Source organism: Kryptolebias marmoratus, linkage group LG21, assembly GCF_001649575.2.
Source record: "Kryptolebias marmoratus isolate JLee-2015 linkage group LG21, ASM164957v2, whole genome shotgun sequence".
Classification (NCBI taxonomy): domain Eukaryota; kingdom Metazoa; phylum Chordata; class Actinopteri; order Cyprinodontiformes; family Rivulidae; genus Kryptolebias; species Kryptolebias marmoratus.
The window spans coordinates 17,678,951-17,699,526 of record NC_051450.1 but is presented as its reverse complement, the minus strand read 5'-3'; the positions used below and the strand labels follow the sequence as shown (position 1 = coordinate 17,699,526).

The window sequence follows — 20,576 nt, the reverse complement described above, 5'->3', positions numbered from 1 at the left end:
AGACCGGAGAACCCTTAAAACTGGAATGCTGCAGCTGCATAAATCAAAATGATAAACCTGCCTGAGGGAGACAATTACCTATAAATGAGTAAGGATGTGTTTGAACGTCACTGCTGTGTCCATTCTTAGTTTTTCACAGACTGAGCTGATTGTCGAACAAATTTCACCCGAGCTGCGTTTGAAATGTCACTACTGACATCTCAAAACAGATGAGATACATGAGAGAACATTTAATTTATTACCCTTGAGCATCAAAACATTACATATGTACATTTAGAGAAAACTGCAGTCCTACACTCTTGTATTCAAAGTGCTAATAACAGATAAACTTATAGGACAGAAAGACATTTAGGACACAAGCAATCATATTGTAACGAACAAGTGGAAGGCTACAATAAACCAAAATGGCAATGGGTTCTCTAGTCATTTCAGGAAGTACAAATGGAGGGGACTAATTTACATATAGTTAAGCACAACTGAGCTAAAACTCAAGAAAACTACGGTATAGATGTGGCCAAATATATCAAGAACTGTCTTCCTAAATTAAAATACTCGTCACAGATATTTGAGGCCCTGGAATGCAGACTAACTTTCTAATGATAGTCAAGTTGAGACTCAATATTATGCTTGTTTCTTCATCTGCATACAACATAAAATAACCACTGCCAAATGTAAATTTCAGACAAAATGTGCTTGTACTTTTGTAGCTCCTTGGGAACAGTACCTAGAGTACTTCAAGACAAATCAATGACAAGACAACATTGAGGGGGAAGAGACACAAAAGACTGAAAGGGCTGCTTTGCTGCCTACATTTGATTGTCCATGGAAACCCTTTTTTTTTTTATTACACTGTTACAGATTTATTTTTTTTATTTTTAACTTTCCCCACCTCTGACTTGACCAAAAGAACAAGCGTCTGATGACAGAAACCAGAGAGCTGCAAGCGTTGTACTTAATTTCCTCAGCGCTGGCTCTAAAATAATTCATGAAAACTCGAGACTTTTCATATCCGAGCCCAAAATCTGCTTTGGTTGGATGTCACTGCAGTCAGTGTCCGAAGGCACTTTGTATTGAATAGATTATAGGGTCGTTATCATCGCAAGGGTCATGTGTATATACAGTTACATTTCAGTCATGCAACCAAGAAAACAATAATAAGAATGATTACATATGATACATTTTCTGCCATTATTTTAGCTACAGTGCTAATGTCTTGCTAGCGCATACTGCTACTAACAGTAAACAGGAATTTGTCCTTTTTTTTTACATTTTGGGAAATAGTTTTTTTGTTGTTTTCTTTTTTTGACAAAAAAAAAACAACATGTTTGTATAGTAGCACTAAAACTTAACAGCTTGACAACAAAGGGACACTTCTCCTATCTTTTATAGCTAACAGTTTGGGCACAAACAACTCTAAAGATGAATTATAAACGAGTCAGACCTTCCGTCTTCAAACTATACATGAACTTTACTCTTAAAAAAAAAATCCTGAATTTACAAGTGGCGACTTTTAGATTTTATCTTTACAAAGTGTAAAACTGGCAGCTAACGGTGCAGCTATTAAATCAAAAGTGGGGGAGGGGTGTCGGACTCAAAGGCCACCATGATGTCACAACTTCAGTCCTGCTGGGAACCTCATGACACGCACACCCATTAATCAGCAACTTCCTCATTTAAAGGCTGCGCTGGGATACATTCTGCTGTAGAGCCTTTTTTGCTCTTCATGGGACAATACTATGCTATACTGAATGCTTGCTTATTTTAACAGAGGCTGCACAGATCTGCCATAACATTATGACCACTTGCCAACTTTGCCAACAAGTCAGAGCAAAGACAGAAACCACCAGAGGGTCCTGAAGTGATTCATATTGGCTCAGCAGCAGTAAATCCTTTTGACCCTGTGGATTTTTGGGGCAATCAGGGATTGGGCTTGCTTTCCATAATTGCCATCAGATCCCATCACATGAGTATTTGGGGGCGTTTGGAGGGGCGTTTGGAAGCCATACACCTCAGAAATCTGTTTTATTTCGCAGTTCATGCTGATGTCCAGAAAATAAGTTGGTACCTTTCCGATTTAAAATGTTTACTGTCCACCTGTCAGTGGTCATAATGTTATGATTAATTGGTGAAGAAACTCCCTTGGAAAGTGTTTATTGAGATGATACTTCATATGAAAAGTGTTCTGATGGACCCAAACACCATCCGGTTTGCTTTGACATTCCCAAAACAGAGGTCAGCTTTAAGGCACTTAACATTTGCTTCACTTCCCAGAACTGCAGCCTGCTTCCATCTTTAATCGACACTGAGGGACATAAACGATTTGCTTTCTGGTCATTTTATGAGCCATTTCTTTCCCTCATGTGTTCACAGAACCCATACACCAAATTGATCTCCCGTTTTGCACAGCGCATCCCATCAGGTCACTCTGTCGTCGCCTTTTGCTAACGAACATCTCATCAGTTACTCCTGACAGATGAAGCTGCTGAAGAGCTAAGGAGCTATTAAAGTCAATTTAGCCGAGTGAAAGTTAGTGAAAGGCAGAAATGAAAGCAGAGGCTGTGAGAGGGTGGCACTTTTATCATCTCCGACGTGGCGATACACCCTTCTATCCTTGGAGCGCATTTCTGAATGACTTTTGCCTTTTTTTGACGGTTGTAACCGATTAGGGAGTTTAGCTGATTCATCACTGCCATCAACGTCAAACCGTTCTGGTGTAAGGCAATGATCGATTTCACATTCGTGAGAGAAAGCAGAGTGCAGCTAAGTGTGGGAGGATTATGTGTCAAAACTGGTGGGGTTTCTCTCAAGCCGGTCGCTGAGGCAGCACATTGTTGGACTGAGCCTGATGTCATTTCATCAACTTTGGAACCGAAACCTCTTTTAAAAATTGAGATCATTAAGTTAGTGCTTTTAATGTTTTTGTCAAGTGCTTCGATAGGGGAAAAACAGGGAAGAACAAAGTAATGAAGACATAAAACACTTTAAATCCATCCTAAAAGAATTTTTGGTGCAATCGTTACCTCTGCAGTCACACAAAAAAAGGATGCAATCATCCTCTGAATCGTTTTCAAGGACCACTCATTCTAGTGTTGTTAATAAGTATCACCAAGAAACAATATATTATATGTCAGTGTACAGATTTCTGAATCTACAGTCATGGGTAAAGTGTCCACAGTTGCTCGAGCAGCTCACTGTCATTGAAGCAGTCTGAGGCTGCAACTTGATTCACAACCACTGGAGGGCGATGGTGCCTCTTCCTGGTGGTGGCTCTCCTCCTGCTCCGGCTCGTCAGACAGAAAGCTGGGGAACGTCTGCGCTCGGGGGATAAAAGTCATCGACAGCCGGGATTCTGTTCAGAAAAAGAATACGGATAAACTTTGAAAAGGAGTAAATTTAACCAAAAGGGTTTTCTTTTCTGTTTTTGCACTTTTACTCTTAAACAACAAACTAATATCTCCTTGTCAGTCTTGTCGCGGTACCACTGCATTGCTTAGTTACTGTTAGTGCTCGGAGTGTGTGTTGAGGATGACTCTCAGCGACTACCACGTCAAACTTTAGCTCATTATCTGTAAATGTGACTGAGTTGTGTTTGCTAAGGTTAGCTGTAGCAGCCATCTTGAAAGGGGTCGACTCAGAAAGTTCATTCGGAGATGTACATCCTGTTATTACCTTCTTAAAGTTTCATTAAAGTCCATCTAGTTGTTCATGAGATATCTTGCTGACAGACTCACACGACGACGTGGGAAAAAACATCACCCCTTGGTGACAGGTGATAAAAAATACATATATAAACCTGGCAAGCTTAGTTTAATTTGGAACAGTTGGTTAGATTGTTAACAGGTTTGTTTTTTTAAAAACACCATGTAAGATAACTTCATTAAATCATTTTCTAAACTGTTTTCTGTCATCCCCTTCTGCAACTTAATTGCAATGAATTGGACCAATTTGCTCTGCAGTTCATTTTGGTTAAACTCGCTAAGAGGGAGTAATGGATAGTTGCGGGCGGAGGGCTGTTCCTGTGCAGCTGTGGGGCCATTAATAATACATTAGGATGCTGTTTGGGGATGTGAACACAGAGGTGGGTTGAGGATAAAGTGGCTGGCAGGCTGCTGATCGTGCACCAAACAAGAAGGAAGTGGCCACTGATCAATATTTCAGGAGGTGCAAAACCAAACGCAACGCTGTAATCAAGTCTAACCTGCAGCACGCATGGAAGCCGCTAACGAAGCTGGTGGGAAGTTGTTGCGGGACTTTTGGAATCGATGTGCGTGCAGGGGTTAATTGAAATTTGATTCGCAAATTAGAGTTTTATTGTTTTGCTCCTGAACTGCAAATGGCAAAATTGACAAAAAGATCATTTTCAAAACTGTTGTTGCTGCAAAAATGCTGGGCAAATCATAGAGAACATGCATTCACACACACACACACACACACAGGTTTGTATTTCTACCCTCAGTAGGACACTGTGTTAAGACCAGGCTTTGGTCCTCATAAGGACTACCGGTCCTGAAAAGGTAGGTGATCATACCAAAAACAGGTCTTTAAAGGGTAACAGAAACCAGGTAAACATGCACACATAAACATGTCTTTCTATCCTTATTAGGACATTGTATTGACTTCCATTGATTTCTGTAGCCTAACCCTAACCTAAACTCAATTCCCACCTTAGCCTTAAACCTATTCCCTAATCCAAAAATGATTTTTCACCGTATTAGGTCCTGGCTTTGCTCCCCATAAGGACTACTGGACCTGTCAAGGTAGGTAATTAGACCGAAAAAGGTCCTAAAGGAAACCACAAACAAGTATACACACACACACACACACACAGAGTAGCTGCTGTGTGAGGAGCCACGAGTCATGATGCCATTAAAGGGAAACGGGCTCCGACGCAACTCACCAGGACTTGGAATATAAAACACGAGCCAGTTAGCCTGGCAATCAGTGTCAAGTGACTGGGTGAGTGCGAGTCAGAGCCACGGGGAGAGAGGGTCTAGTTAAAAATAAAAAAGAAGGCGCATGAAGGAATATGATGTGCAAGTAAAGAAAGAGAGAGACACTGAAAATGAAAAAAAAAAGAAAAAGAAAAACACAAAAAAAGCTTTTTCCTGTGCGAGTTTAGGGAACAGTTTGTGGGAGGAGGCGCAGAGGGGCCAGTGTGGGTGTGAGACCAAAACAGTATCTGTCATAACAGGTGAGTCATACATACACACCTCTGTCTTTTAGTCTTTCTTCTCCACCACTCCCTGAAACAAAGGAGAAGAAGAAACATAAGCCTATATTCACGTTTTAAATGCAGCTCAGTTCATGGTATAGAAAGTTTCTGCGTGCTGAAGAGGTGAGTGCTCTCTCTTTCCTTCGAGTTGCATTTAAGAGATTGCTGAAACGATTGGTGCGCAACCAGGCATATCCTTTTCACATCTTTGCCAAGACAATCCCTCTCCTCAACCAAAGCCAATTAAGGTTAAAAAAAAAAAAAGAAAAAGCGAGGCAGAGAGCCTAGAGAGGACGGAGAGGCCGAAGCACATCCCATCAGTCATAAACACTGTTTTTGTGGTGCCAGATCTTAGAAGAGGGCCATATTTTTGGACAGGAGACATAAATGTAGACACACTTACATAAAAATAATAATAAACCCACAGGGAGAGAATAAAACGGAGAGAGAGAGCGAGGGAAACGGAGGATGATGGCGTCAGCATCCCTCCTCCTGTGCTCTCTCTGTGAGAAGCAGACAGTGATTTGTCAGTGCCTTTTCATTACCAGGGAAGGTCATGTCATCTTATCTGGCCTGGGGTGGCAGCTGCTGGGGCCAGAGCAGACAGGACACACACACACACACACACACACACACACACTCCACACAGAGACAGAGAGGAGCGGCGAGGACACAAGCAGCTATTCATGCATGCATGTTGACACACACCTGTCTGCACCTTGCTTCCTCAAAGTGTAACAACCCAGATGGCAGCCTAGCAGCAGCTGGGACCACGGAAGCAGGGAGGCTGCATGTACCACGACGTCCAGATTATGCAAGGCAGCTGCAACTAGGAGCTCGAGGAAAGGAAACGACTGTCGCTCCGAAAGTGCAATGATCCACTCATCAAAGTCTGGAATATGATGATGTGAACCAGTGACGGAGTTCCACTAAAGGTCCAGCATTTCTCATACGAATGCACATCACCTGCCACCTTTCATGACAGAGTTTTAGACTAATATTGTCTAAATGTTGAGAAATAACAGAGCTGTAGCCATTTTGGTCAAACCTCGGAAAAACCTTCTGCTCAGTCTCATGCAATACCTTTCATGATCTGTTAGCCCTTGAAGTATGAGTTGTGAACGACTGTCCGCTACTACCGCACGACATTTAGGAGTTATAGCTATTTTTGTGTTGGCTGACGTTGATTCGTTGTGATGGCCATCTTGAATTGGGTTGACTCCAGAAGTTACAGATTTGTCAACATCCATTCATTCCCTACTTCTTGAAAGTTTCACTAAAATCTGTCCAGGAGCTCCTGAGATGTTTTGCGAACAGACAAACAAACACATGCATGCGCACACACACACAGGCAATCTGAGATGCAGGTTAGTTTTTGTTTCCCTGTAATAATGACACTATTAGTTCCCGGAGTAATAATTTGCATCTGAATAGAGGTTAGAAATCAGGTTTTTGGACCATGTTGGTCGGGTGTGTTTGCTCTCTGAATGTTTCACCGCGCACGTGATGAATATCCAATCAGCACAGTCAATTTGCTGAGTCATGCTTGGGTTGCTTTCAAACACCCCGTGGGTCCGAGGGAATAATTAAGGAGAACACTTCCTTTTTCCCCCACTGAGGTTTATTCACCCATTTGTTTATTTCTTTGCCTGACTTAGCAGAGGAGCACAGCACTGAAGATGTAAATCTGCTTTATCTTAGTAGATTTCACAACTGAATTTTATGTAGCAGGAAACCTCTCAGCAGTGCCTCCTAGAAGGTCTGCTCACTACAAATAAAAACAAAAATTATTACATTTTTTGCGTCTAAAAATTACATTTGTTGCAGAGACGAATCTTCCCTCAGAGGAATGTTTTTAATCTCCAGAAACTGCAGTAAAGACTCTAAGACAACATACCTACTTTCTGTCGAATCCCACCTTGTTCTTTCCTAATGTTATTCATTCTTTTGCATTTCAGTGAGGCTGCTGGCTGCTTCGAGTTTGCTGATGCATAGAAATAAGTGCACTTTAAAGTTGAGCTGGAAAAGCAAGGCCCCACGCCTGTCAGAGATGGTTCAATTATGTACTTCTAACTTGGAAAAGGAAAAAAAGGACAAGAATACTTATATCTTTTTTTTTTTCATTTACACCGTTTGCAGGCAATCCCTCTTACTCCTCCTCACTCTGTGTTTTATTGTGCTCCACAGTTTACTGCCGTAGCATTAGCAATTCTAATGAAATGGGAGCGCTGTACTTATTTTGATCCACTGGGAGTGATACTAAAGGGATTTTACCAAGAGGTAGTGAGTATCAAAGGCAACAGACGAGCTGCAAGAACAGGATGATGACACATTCTTACCTTTAACAGGCAGGAGAGATCAGTGCAGATGCAAAACAAGGGAAATAACTGGCGCTAAAGTCAGGTGAAATTAGGCTGTTTTGGTTTATTTCTAGTAGAAGATTGAGAAGTTTTAATTGCTTGCTACCGAAGGTAAAAGGTGATAATGTGTGTTTGTCATGTTAGCATAATATATTTTAAAACAGTAGATGGATTTTAATGAAACTCAGAAAGTAATCACTGAATGTACAATCCCAAATGCAAAAAAGTTGTGACATTGTGTAAGATGTAATTAAAAATTAATGCAATGATTTGCACATGTCATAAACCCATATTTTATTCAGAATGGAACATAATAAACATATTAGATGGTTAAACTAAGAAATTGGATTAAAAAAAAGGTAATTTAAAATTTGATGGTAGCAACACATTTAAAAGAAAAACTGGAACAGGGACAACAAAAGGCTATAAAAAGAGGGGTAAAATGACAACTTGAAGAATATTTTGCAACTCATTAAGCTAATTGGCAACAGGTCAGTAAGAGGACTGGGTATAAAAAGAGCATTTTAGAGAAACTGAGTCTCTTAAAAGTAAAGATGGGCAGAGGTTCACTAGACTTAAGTTGAAATTCTTTTTGGAAATCATGGTGGCCACAGTACTAAAGTCTACCCCAGTGCCTCTGGCATGGGCAGCTTACACATCTAGAAAGGCCCCATCAACGCAGAAAATTATGTACAGATTTTGGAACAACATGTGACCCCAATCAAATTATGCCTTTTTTCAGGGAAAGTCTTTAATATTTCAGCAGGACAATGCTAAACTGCATGCATATTATATATCAACAGCATGGCTTTGTAGCAGAAGAAACAGAGAGCAGAACTAGGTCTGGACCTGTAGTCCAGACCTCTCACCAATTAAAAACATTTGAAGCATCATAATACAAAGCAAATCTAGCAAAGTCTATATAAATTGAATTTAATTGAACTGAATCTTTTTAATAAAAACATGCTCAATAATATTACCACAACTAGATATTTTCCTTATATTCTGCAACACAAAATATGTGTACATCTCACCACACATACTGAGAACTGTGCTAAGAGTTTATTTTCTGTTGACATACATATACAGATTGCAAATTACCCCCAGAATGATAGAGACCTTACGTCAAGGAGGAATAAATGCAATCATTATCTACGGTTGGTTTCATTCCAGAATGGCTTGCCCCCAAGATCAAAGCAGTACCTGTCCTTAGAAACGTATTCATCACATGTCTTTCACAGTCCAAACATCCCATGACACAAGGAGACTTAAACTCCCATCGCTCCCCAGAATCACCTTGTCGTCCTCCTTGTCTGACAAGACCTCAAACACACTGATGCATTCAATTTATTCATAGGGAAGGAGGGAAATAACGGCAGCACTGAATGTGTATGAGCAGGAGAAGGTGGAGGTTTGTTGTGAACCGGCGGGACGCGGGGAAAGTGTGGGAGGACCAGTGGAGACGCCAAGGTGATGGATGGCAGAGAAGCTCCTCTGCTCACCGGAGTTTCAGAGAAAGAGTTTAAAAGGAGAATTCACTGAGACTGGGGCTACTATAGAACGAGCTCAGAGGTGGCAGCTTTATCTTTTAGCTTATGCTACATAAAAACATGTTGATGTTTGCAGCGGAGACCGCACATTTTGCTTTTAAGCTTATCAGGCTACAATTAAATGATAATGAGCTGGGGGGGGGGGGGGGGGGGGGGGGGAATGCTCTAAAACAGTCTTAGCTTTTCAAAGGAAAATTATGACGTTAGGTCGATGCTTTCATGCTTGCTTGGCTTTCTTTTTTGCTCTGTCAGTGAAAGCAAAAAGTCCCATAATCCTCAGATAAGTCTTCTAATCAACTAATACTATGGACAGGATAATATCATCAGCTCACTAATCACCTTTCTGCTGCTGGTCGTCATCTAGACATTAAAACACACACATTTCTTTTTTTTTTAACATAATGTGCGGTTGATCTGCACACACAGGTCAAAAGGTGTTGGATTTAGATGTTGTGTGTAGTGGTGCAGATGCATCTGTGGTGAATTCCTCCCTCGGTTGTAGACATCTCGACATGAAAGTGTTCCTTTGCATAATCACACACACAAATAAGATGTCATTGTGTAATTTAGCGAGTGTCTCTTTTTGTTTGTTTCTTTTTATCAAAGATCTAGTTCAGCGCTATTTTTGGCTAGCCTAAAACTTGGGCTCTGACTGAGCTGCGATTTTCATTTGCTGCTCTTGTAGACTATTTACCATGCTTGTGGTCATTAATCTGCTGCAGGTGAACACCCACCCCAACAATGTCCTGGGTGAGAGTTTTAAATTTGGTGGCCAATGCATTTTTTTCCTCAGTGATGTCCAAGCCCAGAAAATAGGGCTACAATTTGGTTTTCCAATCTATGCTATAATTGTTGATTACACTCAACAAACAGTTATTTTAATTAAAAAATTAATTTGTATTTGAAGGATGACAAATATTTCAAGGCCAAGGTGGTGAAAAATAGTTTGTCATTCAGATGGAAAGGCATAAAATACACATATGGTTTTGTTTTTTTCCTACAAAAGAAATGCTTCCAGTGCTTAACAAGTTTTTCTTTTATAATTTTGACTGCTAAATTATGGACTGTAGCTCTAAAAAAATAGATGTTACAGAAGAAGTATCAAATCTTTGCTGGTCAAGAGCAAATAACAGCTTTTGTCAGAAACTAGACTGGTCCTAAAATCTGCATGTGAGGTGTTTAAGTGACATCAGTAAATTCCACCCTCAGGAAATAACTAGAATTGTTTTCTTTCTGCAGGTACATCATTGGTATAGCCAAAGGCCAGCTATTGTAAAAACCCTCATTAACAGTGTTGTCCTGTGCTCGTTTGCTTTTGCTTTATTTTCAGGTAAAAATAAAAAGCAACACAGCGAGTTTGATAATTAGGAAAATTCCTGCTTGTACTTGTACCTTGGTAACCGTAGAGATCTCCCACGCTGGTTTGGCGCGTGATGTGCTGCCAGTAGGCGCTGCGCGGCAGGGAGATGGACTTGGTTAACATCTCTCTGGAGTGGAACTGAAACAGACAGAATATTTTAAGTGTTTCACTTTGCCATCACTCCCTCACAGCGAGAGAAACTGATCTACATCAGTCAATACACAAAGAGGAGTGTGAACGTGTCTCCAGGCTGAATGGCTGCTTGATGGTTAGGATGAGGATGCATTTAAGTTCATGATGTTTTACGACTGGATCGGTGCCTGAAGTGGAGGAAAAAAGCACCTGGACTATTACCCTACCTACCCTGTACCATTTGTGACATACTGTAATACTAGCAATTAGCAAATTACAAACTGTTAAATTTAACTACTGTAAAAAACAATACTTGGACATATTTCTGTAAACTTTATTAAGTTAACCTTTATTAAAGGATGCATGCAGTAAGTGGGGTATGCTTGTATGTGTATAGAACTCCATGAACACCCCCAAAAAAAAAATTGTGTGTCACTGTTTTCCATACTTTTTTTTTTTCAATGTTTTATAGTGTAACCACATTTTTATCTAAATAGTGTTGTATATGATGGATTATTAATATGTTACCAATTCGGTATTAAAATATCCCAAATTAAAATCTTGGCATAGATGGACAACAACATATAGTGCACAGCCTAGAATACAGTTTTGAGAGCTGCGCACACACAAAAAAAGCAACGATTTCCAAAAACTGCTCAAAGGCAGCCACACAGTTGACAAAACTGCAGCAGAAAATTTGCCTGTTTTTTTTTTTTTTTTTTCAATTTTGAGTCGTCAACTAGTCTCCAACAGTAGCAGCACAGAGAAATACCACCTTAAATGAATGTAGCTTTAACATATTTTATAGCAGAATGTCCCTCACATCTGGTTTCTCCTGGTGAGTTTTTATGAGCAAGAGTTTGCTGAAGTGAGGCTGACTTTAACTGGACCGTACTACTTGTGCCTAACTTTGAACCAATCATTGTTCGTTATGAGTCAAGCGCCACTTGATCCCCAAAATCCAACCCAGTCAGAAGCAGCGCAGAGTGGGTCACGACTATGAATGTCCTGTGGGTAATGTAGTTTAAATAAATCGGCCGTAGGTTACAGTTTGGTTATATTAGCTCTGTTAGACCTGTTCTTTAAATCATGGCATATAGGAGCATGGCCATATGGTCAAGGCTAGATAAATAAAAAAATACAGATGATCGCGGAGAGGAAGGAAGGAAGGAGGGGAAGGAGGGAGCAGAGGCCAAGACTGTGGGGTGTCAGAGGGCTTCTGGTCCAACACAGAGAAAGACGATGTAACAAAACCTAAGGAGAAATCTGCAGTCTTGTGTGTGGGTGTGTTTGAAAATCATGACTTATTAGTTCAAATGTTTCTAAAAATATTCTCAGTGAAATCCTTTGTTTGATCCAACTAAATCAAAACAGGAAGTGAACTTGAAACGCCTAAGAATCAAGGCTTTAAAAAGAAGAAAAGACAAGTTTTTCCGCACACACGTCTCGGTGTTTCTTTCAGCACGATTTCATTTGGTGCATGCTGTTCCTAAACAGAGTCTTAAATGTTTGAAATGGTGGCGGTGCAAGAATACGATCACATCATGAGGTAAAAAACAAGCCAAAAAAACAGATATACCTGGGAACTCTTCTCCATCTCTTCCATCATCCTCTCGTGCTGCTGGGCGATAGCCAGCGTGGCCGAGTGGACCCGCTGGTAGATCATCTCCCCCTCTCGCGTCTGGAACGTAAACAAACCCTCTCCTGTGTCACACATCCTGCGCCAGGAACACACACACAGAGACACTTTGATCGAGCTCACTCTCGGATTGCTGGTTTACAAATATGCACGGCTGAACGTTCGGTTTCGGGGAGGGCTGTGGATGAAAGCAGCCCTCCCCCTGAAGTCACGAACACACGAATGAAGACGCGCGTTCGCAGAAGCGGCTGTCACGTCATCGCCCGAAGGGCTCAGCGGCATATATCCCGGGATGTTTTCGGATATTAAAAGTTTCTTTGTGGCTGCATTTCCAAAACTAAGTTTCAGCATATCAGTCGCACAAATACCCCTGAGATAACACAAGCGTCTGCACACGCACACACCTGCCGGATTCAAATGTGAACCAGGTGGACTCTCGGCCGTATCTGCGCAGGGAGCTGAGAGGCCACATGACGAGCTTGATGCGGGCGTTGTGAATGTCCCACAGGTAGATGTTTTCGTGGGTGATCTGCATGGTGCACTCCCCGTAGATGTCCAGGTTAGGGGTGGGCATGAGGTACACGTTGAAACGTTCTGCAAGAATTCACAAACATTTCCTAAAAGGAGGAATCTCACAGTGAAGAATAATTACAGCAACAACTTCCTTTCACACTCACCTTAAAACACAGCACTTGTGATAAAATGCAGATATTTAGTAACAGGATTCATTTACACTTTCCATGGAAAAATATCAAACTGCTCCAGACTTAAATTTGGAGATTTCTTCAACAACATTTAACTCATTATTAATGTATCAGTAATTTTTGATTGTGTAAACAGATGGTTTTAAAATCCAGCTTTTAAAATATTTGATGTGTAATAGCAAACTGTTGTCACTTTTCTATGAGTCACATAAATCAATACCAAACCCATCGGAGTTTTATTCAGTGTTTCATTCAAATTGCAAATAAAAAGCAACAAACTGCAAAAGAGAAAATAAACTAATTAATCTTCCCTAATGTGCAACTCCAAATGAGCTGGGATGTTGTGTAAAATGTAAATAAAAGACAAATGCAATGGTTTGCAAATCTTATAAAGCCATATTTTAATCCCAGTGGAACATAGTAAATGTATCAAATGTTGAAACTAAGAAACTATATAAAACATCTCAAAAAGATGGGTCAGAGCCATGTTTCCCCTCTGTTCAGCATCACTTCTTTTACCTAGCTGTAAACGTCTAGGAACAGAGGAGAGCAGCAGCTGGAGGTTTTGGAAGGAATTTTGTTTTTCTGATTCTGGTCTGATTCTACCTAAGTCTTCTTTGATGTTTGTTTGTTTGTTTGGTTTTTTTGTTATTTTCTTGTTTGTTTTTTGTTAAATGGGAGCATATGTTATTCTAAAACCTGTATGTATTTTTCTGCATGGATGGTGCCTTTTTCAGATGTGTAAACTGCACATGCAAGAGGAACTAATGAACCTCCATACCATCATAGAGGCAGGCTAGGAGCTGATATCAAGCTAGATGGTCCTGCTTTTCTTTAGTATGAAGGACATGGTGTGGATGATTTTATGAAGTGTAGATGATGGGATACTAAATACGTTCATAATTTTCCATTGAACATTATTCTTGACAGGTCTAGTGGTCGCGACAGGGTACTTTTCCAGCCCCTGTGCTTTTTTTCTGACACAACACCTACTGACCACCCCACCTCCCCCTGAAAAAAATTAATAAGTAAATGAAAAACAACCCTGAGCATCCCAGTGTCTGTCTGCCATTGCAGTTTATTTTGAAAGGATTACAGTATTAAGTGGAAACGATGGTCACATGTGCGTTTAGCTTTACTGCCAGAATACAGAGGATCAAATATTCAAAGAAAATTCTGTCAGGATTCGGTTTAACTGGGTGTTTGTTTTGTATTTAGTGTTTCTGGTTCCTTTTGGTTTGGATTCATTGTTGTCTTCACGTTTTGTCTTGTTCTCTGAGCCTCTCTTGTCTGCCTGCCACGCCCATCCACACCTGCCCCAAGTTTTGTAATCATCTCACCTGTGCCCACTTCCCCTAATTACCTCCTGTCTTTAAAACCCGGTCATCCCTTCACTTCCTCGCTGGTCTGTTGTCGCTTCATGGGCTGTCTGGTTGTCCCTCTCAGCTCGTGTCTCAGTTTTGATGCCACGTCAGCCTTTGTTTTTGATTATCTTTTATTTTAATCAATTAGTTTCTTTATTTAGTTTAGTTTTCTGTGTTCTGGGTTCGCCTCCTTCTCTACCCAACATGACAAAATCCAATAATTACAGACAAAATTGAAGACTTTTTTTGTTTAAAACGCCCATCCCCAGTTAATGGTAGAGTGTGTGAAAGAATAGGGCTCAGAACAAGTTAATTTAAAGCAATTCTAGATGTTAAAACATTAGGTTTTGTGTTGTGATGCTTTTAAGACTACAAAGTCACTGGTGATGATTGAGACGATGACTTTGGTCAACAGTCTGTAATTTTATTTTATGAACTATAGTAAAGAATAATAAAGCTGAAAGTTGAGTTATAAAAATGAAACTATCTTTGGAATCTGCAGGTGTTGTGCCAAAAAGCACCCAAAGGCAGCACACTGACACAAGTTTTGTGCATTGTGCTACCCACAGAAGTGTCTGCCTTTTTAATTGGCTTAAAATGTTCAGACATTTTAAAAAATTGGCAAAGATCAGCCTAATTATTTGTTCAACTAATTAATCGAGTGGCTGAGGCTAGAGGGAAAAGCAGATGTCCACTGACTGGAGGGTCGCCGGTTCAAACCCAGCTTCCCCTAACATGTCCTCCCCCAGGATTCTCTTGAAAAATAAATAATTTATCTCAATGAAACATTCCTGGTTAAAGAAAACTGAAAAAAAAAAGCCATAATTTACTTTTCACAGTCTGCTATGCAAATCAATAACACTAGGTTTGTCAAGATTAGATTTGGCTTTACTTTTTGAGGCTGAAACCTTGAAATCTTTAATTTCTTGCAAAGATGATTAAATATGACCACTGTGCAGAAACAAAGTGTAGAAAAGTAGGTCTTATTTAAACATCCTTACTTGTAGTTAATATTTGATATAGCATGTTAGGTGTTTGAAATAAATGTAACCAAGTTACAGCTATAACTAGGCATCCATTACTGTGAAATAAAGATAATAAAGTGTCTCGTTCACATTAAACCATCTCTCTGAGGCAGACCAACAGGCAGAGAGAATGTTGCCCACAATCTAAATTAGGTCTCACTAATTACGTTTAATGATTCTAAATAAACCACGTATCTCCAGTGGACAGAAAAGCAGCAATGTCACGGTGTGGCATATTCTTGGGGGCAGTGAAAATGAACTCTGATCTAATTACTGGCCCCTCCTGTTTGGGGGGTTGGAGGCAATATTTGAAAGTGCAAGCTGAAGCTGTTTGAGTCATTTGTTGAAAGGCAGGGTGAGAGGTGCCAGTTCGGTGTGTTTCAATCACATCCTGCTGAAACCTTTAAATGAACAGCAAACAGCACGATTCCAGCCATGACAGAAAGAAGAGGGATTGTGTTACGCTTCAGCAGCATCACCCCATCTCGGTCAAAAGCTTGTGCACCAATATCTTCTACAAATGAGGCCAAATACGGCTAATTTCTTTCAAAACTCACTCTTTTAAAAACTTAAACTCCTCCTCCTTTTTGTGCCTAACAGAAAATGAGCTTTTCTGTGATAGCGGGGTACTGTTCTCGCCTCTATTTACCATTTTCTGTGAGTGGAATATTTGGCAAGGCACATTTATTTCACGCAGCTTTAGCGGCCATAATCTCATCCATCTCCATGACAAGCTTCATTACGGGGGAAGCCAGTAATGCACAGCACCTCTCATTAGGCCAGGAACAGAGGCCCCGACACAGCCTGTGACCTGTGCTTACGCACACACTCATCCAAACATGGCTCTGAAGCTGAACGATAGCGTGCTAATACAACTAAAGACTCTAACATGGGATTTTAAATCAAATATCGACAAAAACAAACAAAAAAAAAAACGTCCTTATTAGCAAGGCCTAATTGGACAGTGGCTGTTCCACTCCCCCGGCCCTCTGAAGTCTCAGTTGCTTTAACACAAACAGGCCCCCGAATGCAACAGCTAACTGCTCGGCAGCGAGCTGAGTGAAAGAGATTGACCCCAAATAGCAGTCTGTGTTAGCAGGGACTAATTGGGCACTCACCGTTCTGTTCTCGCTGCACCCCCGCTGCTAACAGGTCCGGCTCTCCCAGGCTGATGTCAGTCAGACGGGTGCCCAGACACTCCATGCACAGCAGTTTGCACCATTCCTCTGAATCCAGCTCTGCAAAGTGAAGGCACCTTTAAACAGCCACACAGCTCCCTCATATTAAACATCCTGCCTGTACAACTTTTACCTTCAGGGTCCTTTCACACAAACATGAGTCACTTGAGGAGTTTCAAAACAAAATGATGTATGTATTTAGCTGGAAAACTAACAGTAACTAAGGGGGGGAATCAATCTGATCTATTTGATGTAGGTGAAAAAAAAATCTATTGAGTTCAGCAAAACCAAATGACAGATAAAGGATGGGAGGAAGAGAGAAGAGATCCTTCTGCCTTTGCCAACACTCAAATAGAAAGCAGTCAAAATAAAGATCAGCACTTCTGTTATTCCTTTCTAAATATCCAAGGTTTTCAAAAGGTAAAAAACGGAATACATTACTTGTTTTTTTAATAGAGTTGATGTCATTTACCTCACTTTTGAGCAGAGCAATGACAGCTGATTTACCCTGCTTTAATATTATCACCCACCACTGAAGGTGATAATGTTTTTGTCCATGTCTGTGCCTGTTCATTAGTGTTTGTTAATGTGCAGATTTAATGAAACTCTCAGAAAGTCATCAGTGGATGTAAGTCTGTAATTAAGTCAACCCCGATCAAGATGGCCGCCACAGCTAAGCAATCTTAGCAAGGACAAAAATGGCTACAACTCAGCTAATTTTACATACACTGGGCTAATATTTGGTGTGGTGGTAGCACGGTAGTTACAGTTAACCCAAGATCTTGCAGTGTCCATGAGACATCATTTACAAGGTTTGACCAAAACAACTATAACTCCATCACTTCTCAACATAAGATGATCTTAATAATAAACTCTGTCAAGAAAGATGGAGACAATATGCATACCTTCAAGGAATTTAATGCACCAAAAGCTCTCTTCTTCACAACCAAATCTTAGTGATAAAATAAACAAACTTCTCAAAATGCTTAATATTTCTTTTTTTGTGTTGTTGTTTTTAAGTAGAAACATTCTCTGTTTTAATAACCCCATCTACCAGCACAGCAGAAGTCAAAGTGTTGTGAAATATGCAGTCTTTTAAGCCTTTACGCTGAGTTATGTGCAGGAGCGGCTCTTGGGTTTTCCAGTTTCTTGTAATTAGCTTTTGGCTGCCGTTCACATTTGAGCTCACTCTTTAAGAAATCTTTAAGACGTTTTTACATAATCTGAATGTTTTATTCATATTGGCTCAAACCTAATAAAGCCAAAGGTTTGCACCAAAATAAAATCAGCTCACTACTGGCCAATGTCTCATTCAGATGTGACAACATGGTGTCCAGTTTCTACAACTTCCCTTTTATATTATGGTGCAGCAGCTGTTTCAGATCATTTTCTTTGTTTGGACTTTCTTCTCCTTGGTCCACAATAGGGCTGAATGATATTAGAAAATGAAAGGACTTTCTTAAAGAATGCATATCACCCTTTCATGACAGGGTTTTAGACTAAGATCATCTTCGCGTGAGAAATGACAGAGTTGGAGCTGTTTTGGTCAAACCTTAATAAAAAATGGAAAACACCAGAGTTGTTCATCTACATGAAGCCTCCCGTTCATAGTCTTGGAGATGTAACTATAGCCACTCATGTGGACAGAAACACACACGCATGTGAATACTAGCATGTCGTGTGCTTTGAGGACATGCGTGACAGGTATGTTCATTTCTCGAGAGAAGGTTGTGTAAATGTCAGCATTATAAAACAAACTAAGTGAAAAAAAAAAGCAGATTGGACCGAAGGGTTGAGGAAAGGTCTGCAGCTGTTCTGAAGCACTTCATTTACACACACACACACACACACACACAAGAAAACAGAAATTCCGCTTTTTCCTCGCGCCTCCATTCATTCCCTTTGCCGTGGCCTTTAAGTGTTTTTGAACCCTACACTTTTTGAGGCCACTGAGTGGAAAAATCAGCTAAACAAACACTTCATCAGCGCAGCGGCACCTGGGCCGCTCGACGTGGGACGCATTAAGAGATACGGCAGGATGTGTCTAGAACTAGCATTTTGTGTGATGAGCATGAGAAAGCAAACACACAAAGAAAAAAAAAAGCAAGATGAGGCTAGAGTGAGAGTATGCTGCATGAAAAAATCAAATCGGGAGACTCTCTGAACTCATTATCAGACAATACGTACTGTATTTCCACGTGTCTCCGTATTTGTCAGACCCAAACCCTCCGTGGAATTAAAGAGTTGACATTTTCAACAATAGTCATAACTTGAGGTCACACTCTCATCTTTCTTTATGTGCATATTTGACAGCTGCACCCAGAGCTGTCAAAAACATAGGATTATATTGTTTTTCTCTGTTTTATTCTGTGTTTTATTGACAGCACACATGGCAGTGCTTGGGTGGGTGCTTCAAAAGGTTAGCGAATTTAAAAATAAAACACCAGAAGATTTTAATAAGTGATAAAAGCCCTCTGTCTCCAAGAAAGCAGGCAGCGTCTCAGAATGTTTTGTGCAAATTTGAATATTGTCTTTGAATAGGGGGTTCGAAAGGCTGTCAGGTTCACTTTTAAAATCCATTCTCCCATTAATACCGTTCTGTGGTTGAGGGGAAGCTTGCTAAATCTGAATCTTTTATACATGAGTTTATGTTAAATTAATTTGAATTTAAATCTTACTTAATTTTTCCATTTACTTACCCATAATGGCTTTAAAGATGTGAAAAAAGATGTTTGAGTTTTCCTATGGTTGTGCTTAAAGATAATTTGAACAATGAAAAAAAAGAAAGATGATCACAGTAGGGTGTTTATTTTGTAAAATGATCCATGTAAATCTGTAAGCAGCTAATGTTTGTGAACCTATTTTAGCAGTTATTTGGAGCACAGTGGTGGTATCATCATGGTTTGAATCTGTTTTGTTGTATGTGGCTTGTCAAAACTGATGTACCAGTGAACTGTGAAGTAAAATAGTAATTTTTTTAAAAGAAAATGCTTGAACTCCTGTCAATGCCATTAAGATTTAAGAGGTGTTTCTCTACTAGAAGCTGCAGGATTGTCACAAAAGTCTGACTACATTCTGATAGCAGGTCAAGCTGTCTTTTTCAGTGAAACAACTCTCTGGCTCTGACGAAGGCTGGTTGCCTTTGTGTGCCAACTGTGCAGATAAGCATTTTTGACAGTATACATCTTGTACCCATTATCTTTATAGCAGACATTTTTTGCTGCCAGGCTACAGCAGTAGGAACTGTCTCGTCCCATGAGAGTTTATATGGACCATTTTGAGTTTTTCCTGTCTTACATATTTACTGTTTTGTCACTCCAGTCTGTGATTTAAATCTCCTAAAGTCATGTCAATGGCCAAAGCACATTATTGTTTTTACCCTACAAATGCAAAAAAATTTAAAAGTGAACATTTTGGGTTATTTAAGTCAAAGTTCTGACCTTCATTCAATGTAAACCTTCAGTGAGCAGGTTATGAGAGGAGCATCCTAGAGTTGTACAGGAAAAAGGCAACAAAAATCCTCCAGATCAAAACTCAAGACTGATAAATAGTTTTTGAAACAGTTTGGTTGCAGTTTCTGCAGCACACAAAGCCAACATCCCTTCCTGAAAGCAAGCGTTAACATGCTTCCAGACATGCAGTGTTGGTTTTTTTTTCAGAAATATTTTCAGGATGGAGTTCATATTTATGAAGGACTTCCAGGAAGTGAAGTTCTATGGGAGGTCAGTGGTCACAAGATTGGAAAATATCAGCGTGAGGCGGGACTGAGCCAAAACTAAAGGACAAAAACTGAAAGATTGTAGAAGACAGAGTTAAGAAAAACATTCTGCCCTTTAACAGTGCCCAAATATCCAAACTTTATGCGCACACATGCATGCACACTCCTTCAAGCATTCATTTTTTTATTTTTGTTAGTTTAGCTATAGTGGTTCAAGCCGTTTTCCATATTCAGCTCTGGAGGTCTTGTGCCTCTTTGGCTTTCTACCCACGTATTAGAAGCAATCTCTATTGTTACAGTGCATAATTGGGCAGAAAAAAACCACAAATTATGC

General features: G+C 40.1%; 1 protein-coding gene across 2 annotated transcripts in view; it reads right to left on the bottom strand.

Moving 5' to 3' along the window:
* Window positions 1–215: 215 nt before the first annotated feature.
* The window catches only part of dok6 (docking protein 6), a 50,516-nt gene continuing 30,155 nt past the window's right edge, over window positions 216–20,576 (bottom strand). Inside the window, exons 4-9 of one of the 2 annotated variants that reach the window (XM_017406323.3) lie at window positions 16,465–16,584; window positions 12,658–12,847; window positions 12,194–12,332; window positions 10,515–10,620; window positions 5,211–5,243; window positions 216–3,349 (exon numbers count right to left, since the gene is read on the bottom strand). In XM_017406323.3, coding sequence (XP_017261812.1) covers window positions 3,195–3,349; window positions 5,211–5,243; window positions 10,515–10,620; window positions 12,194–12,332; window positions 12,658–12,847; window positions 16,465–16,584 — 743 coding nt within the window. In that variant the 3' untranslated portion in view covers window positions 216–3,194. The remainder of the gene's footprint in view (window positions 3,350–5,210; window positions 5,244–10,514; window positions 10,621–12,193; window positions 12,333–12,657; window positions 12,848–16,464; window positions 16,585–20,576) is intronic. The other variant, XM_017406324.3, reaches the window with a different exon arrangement.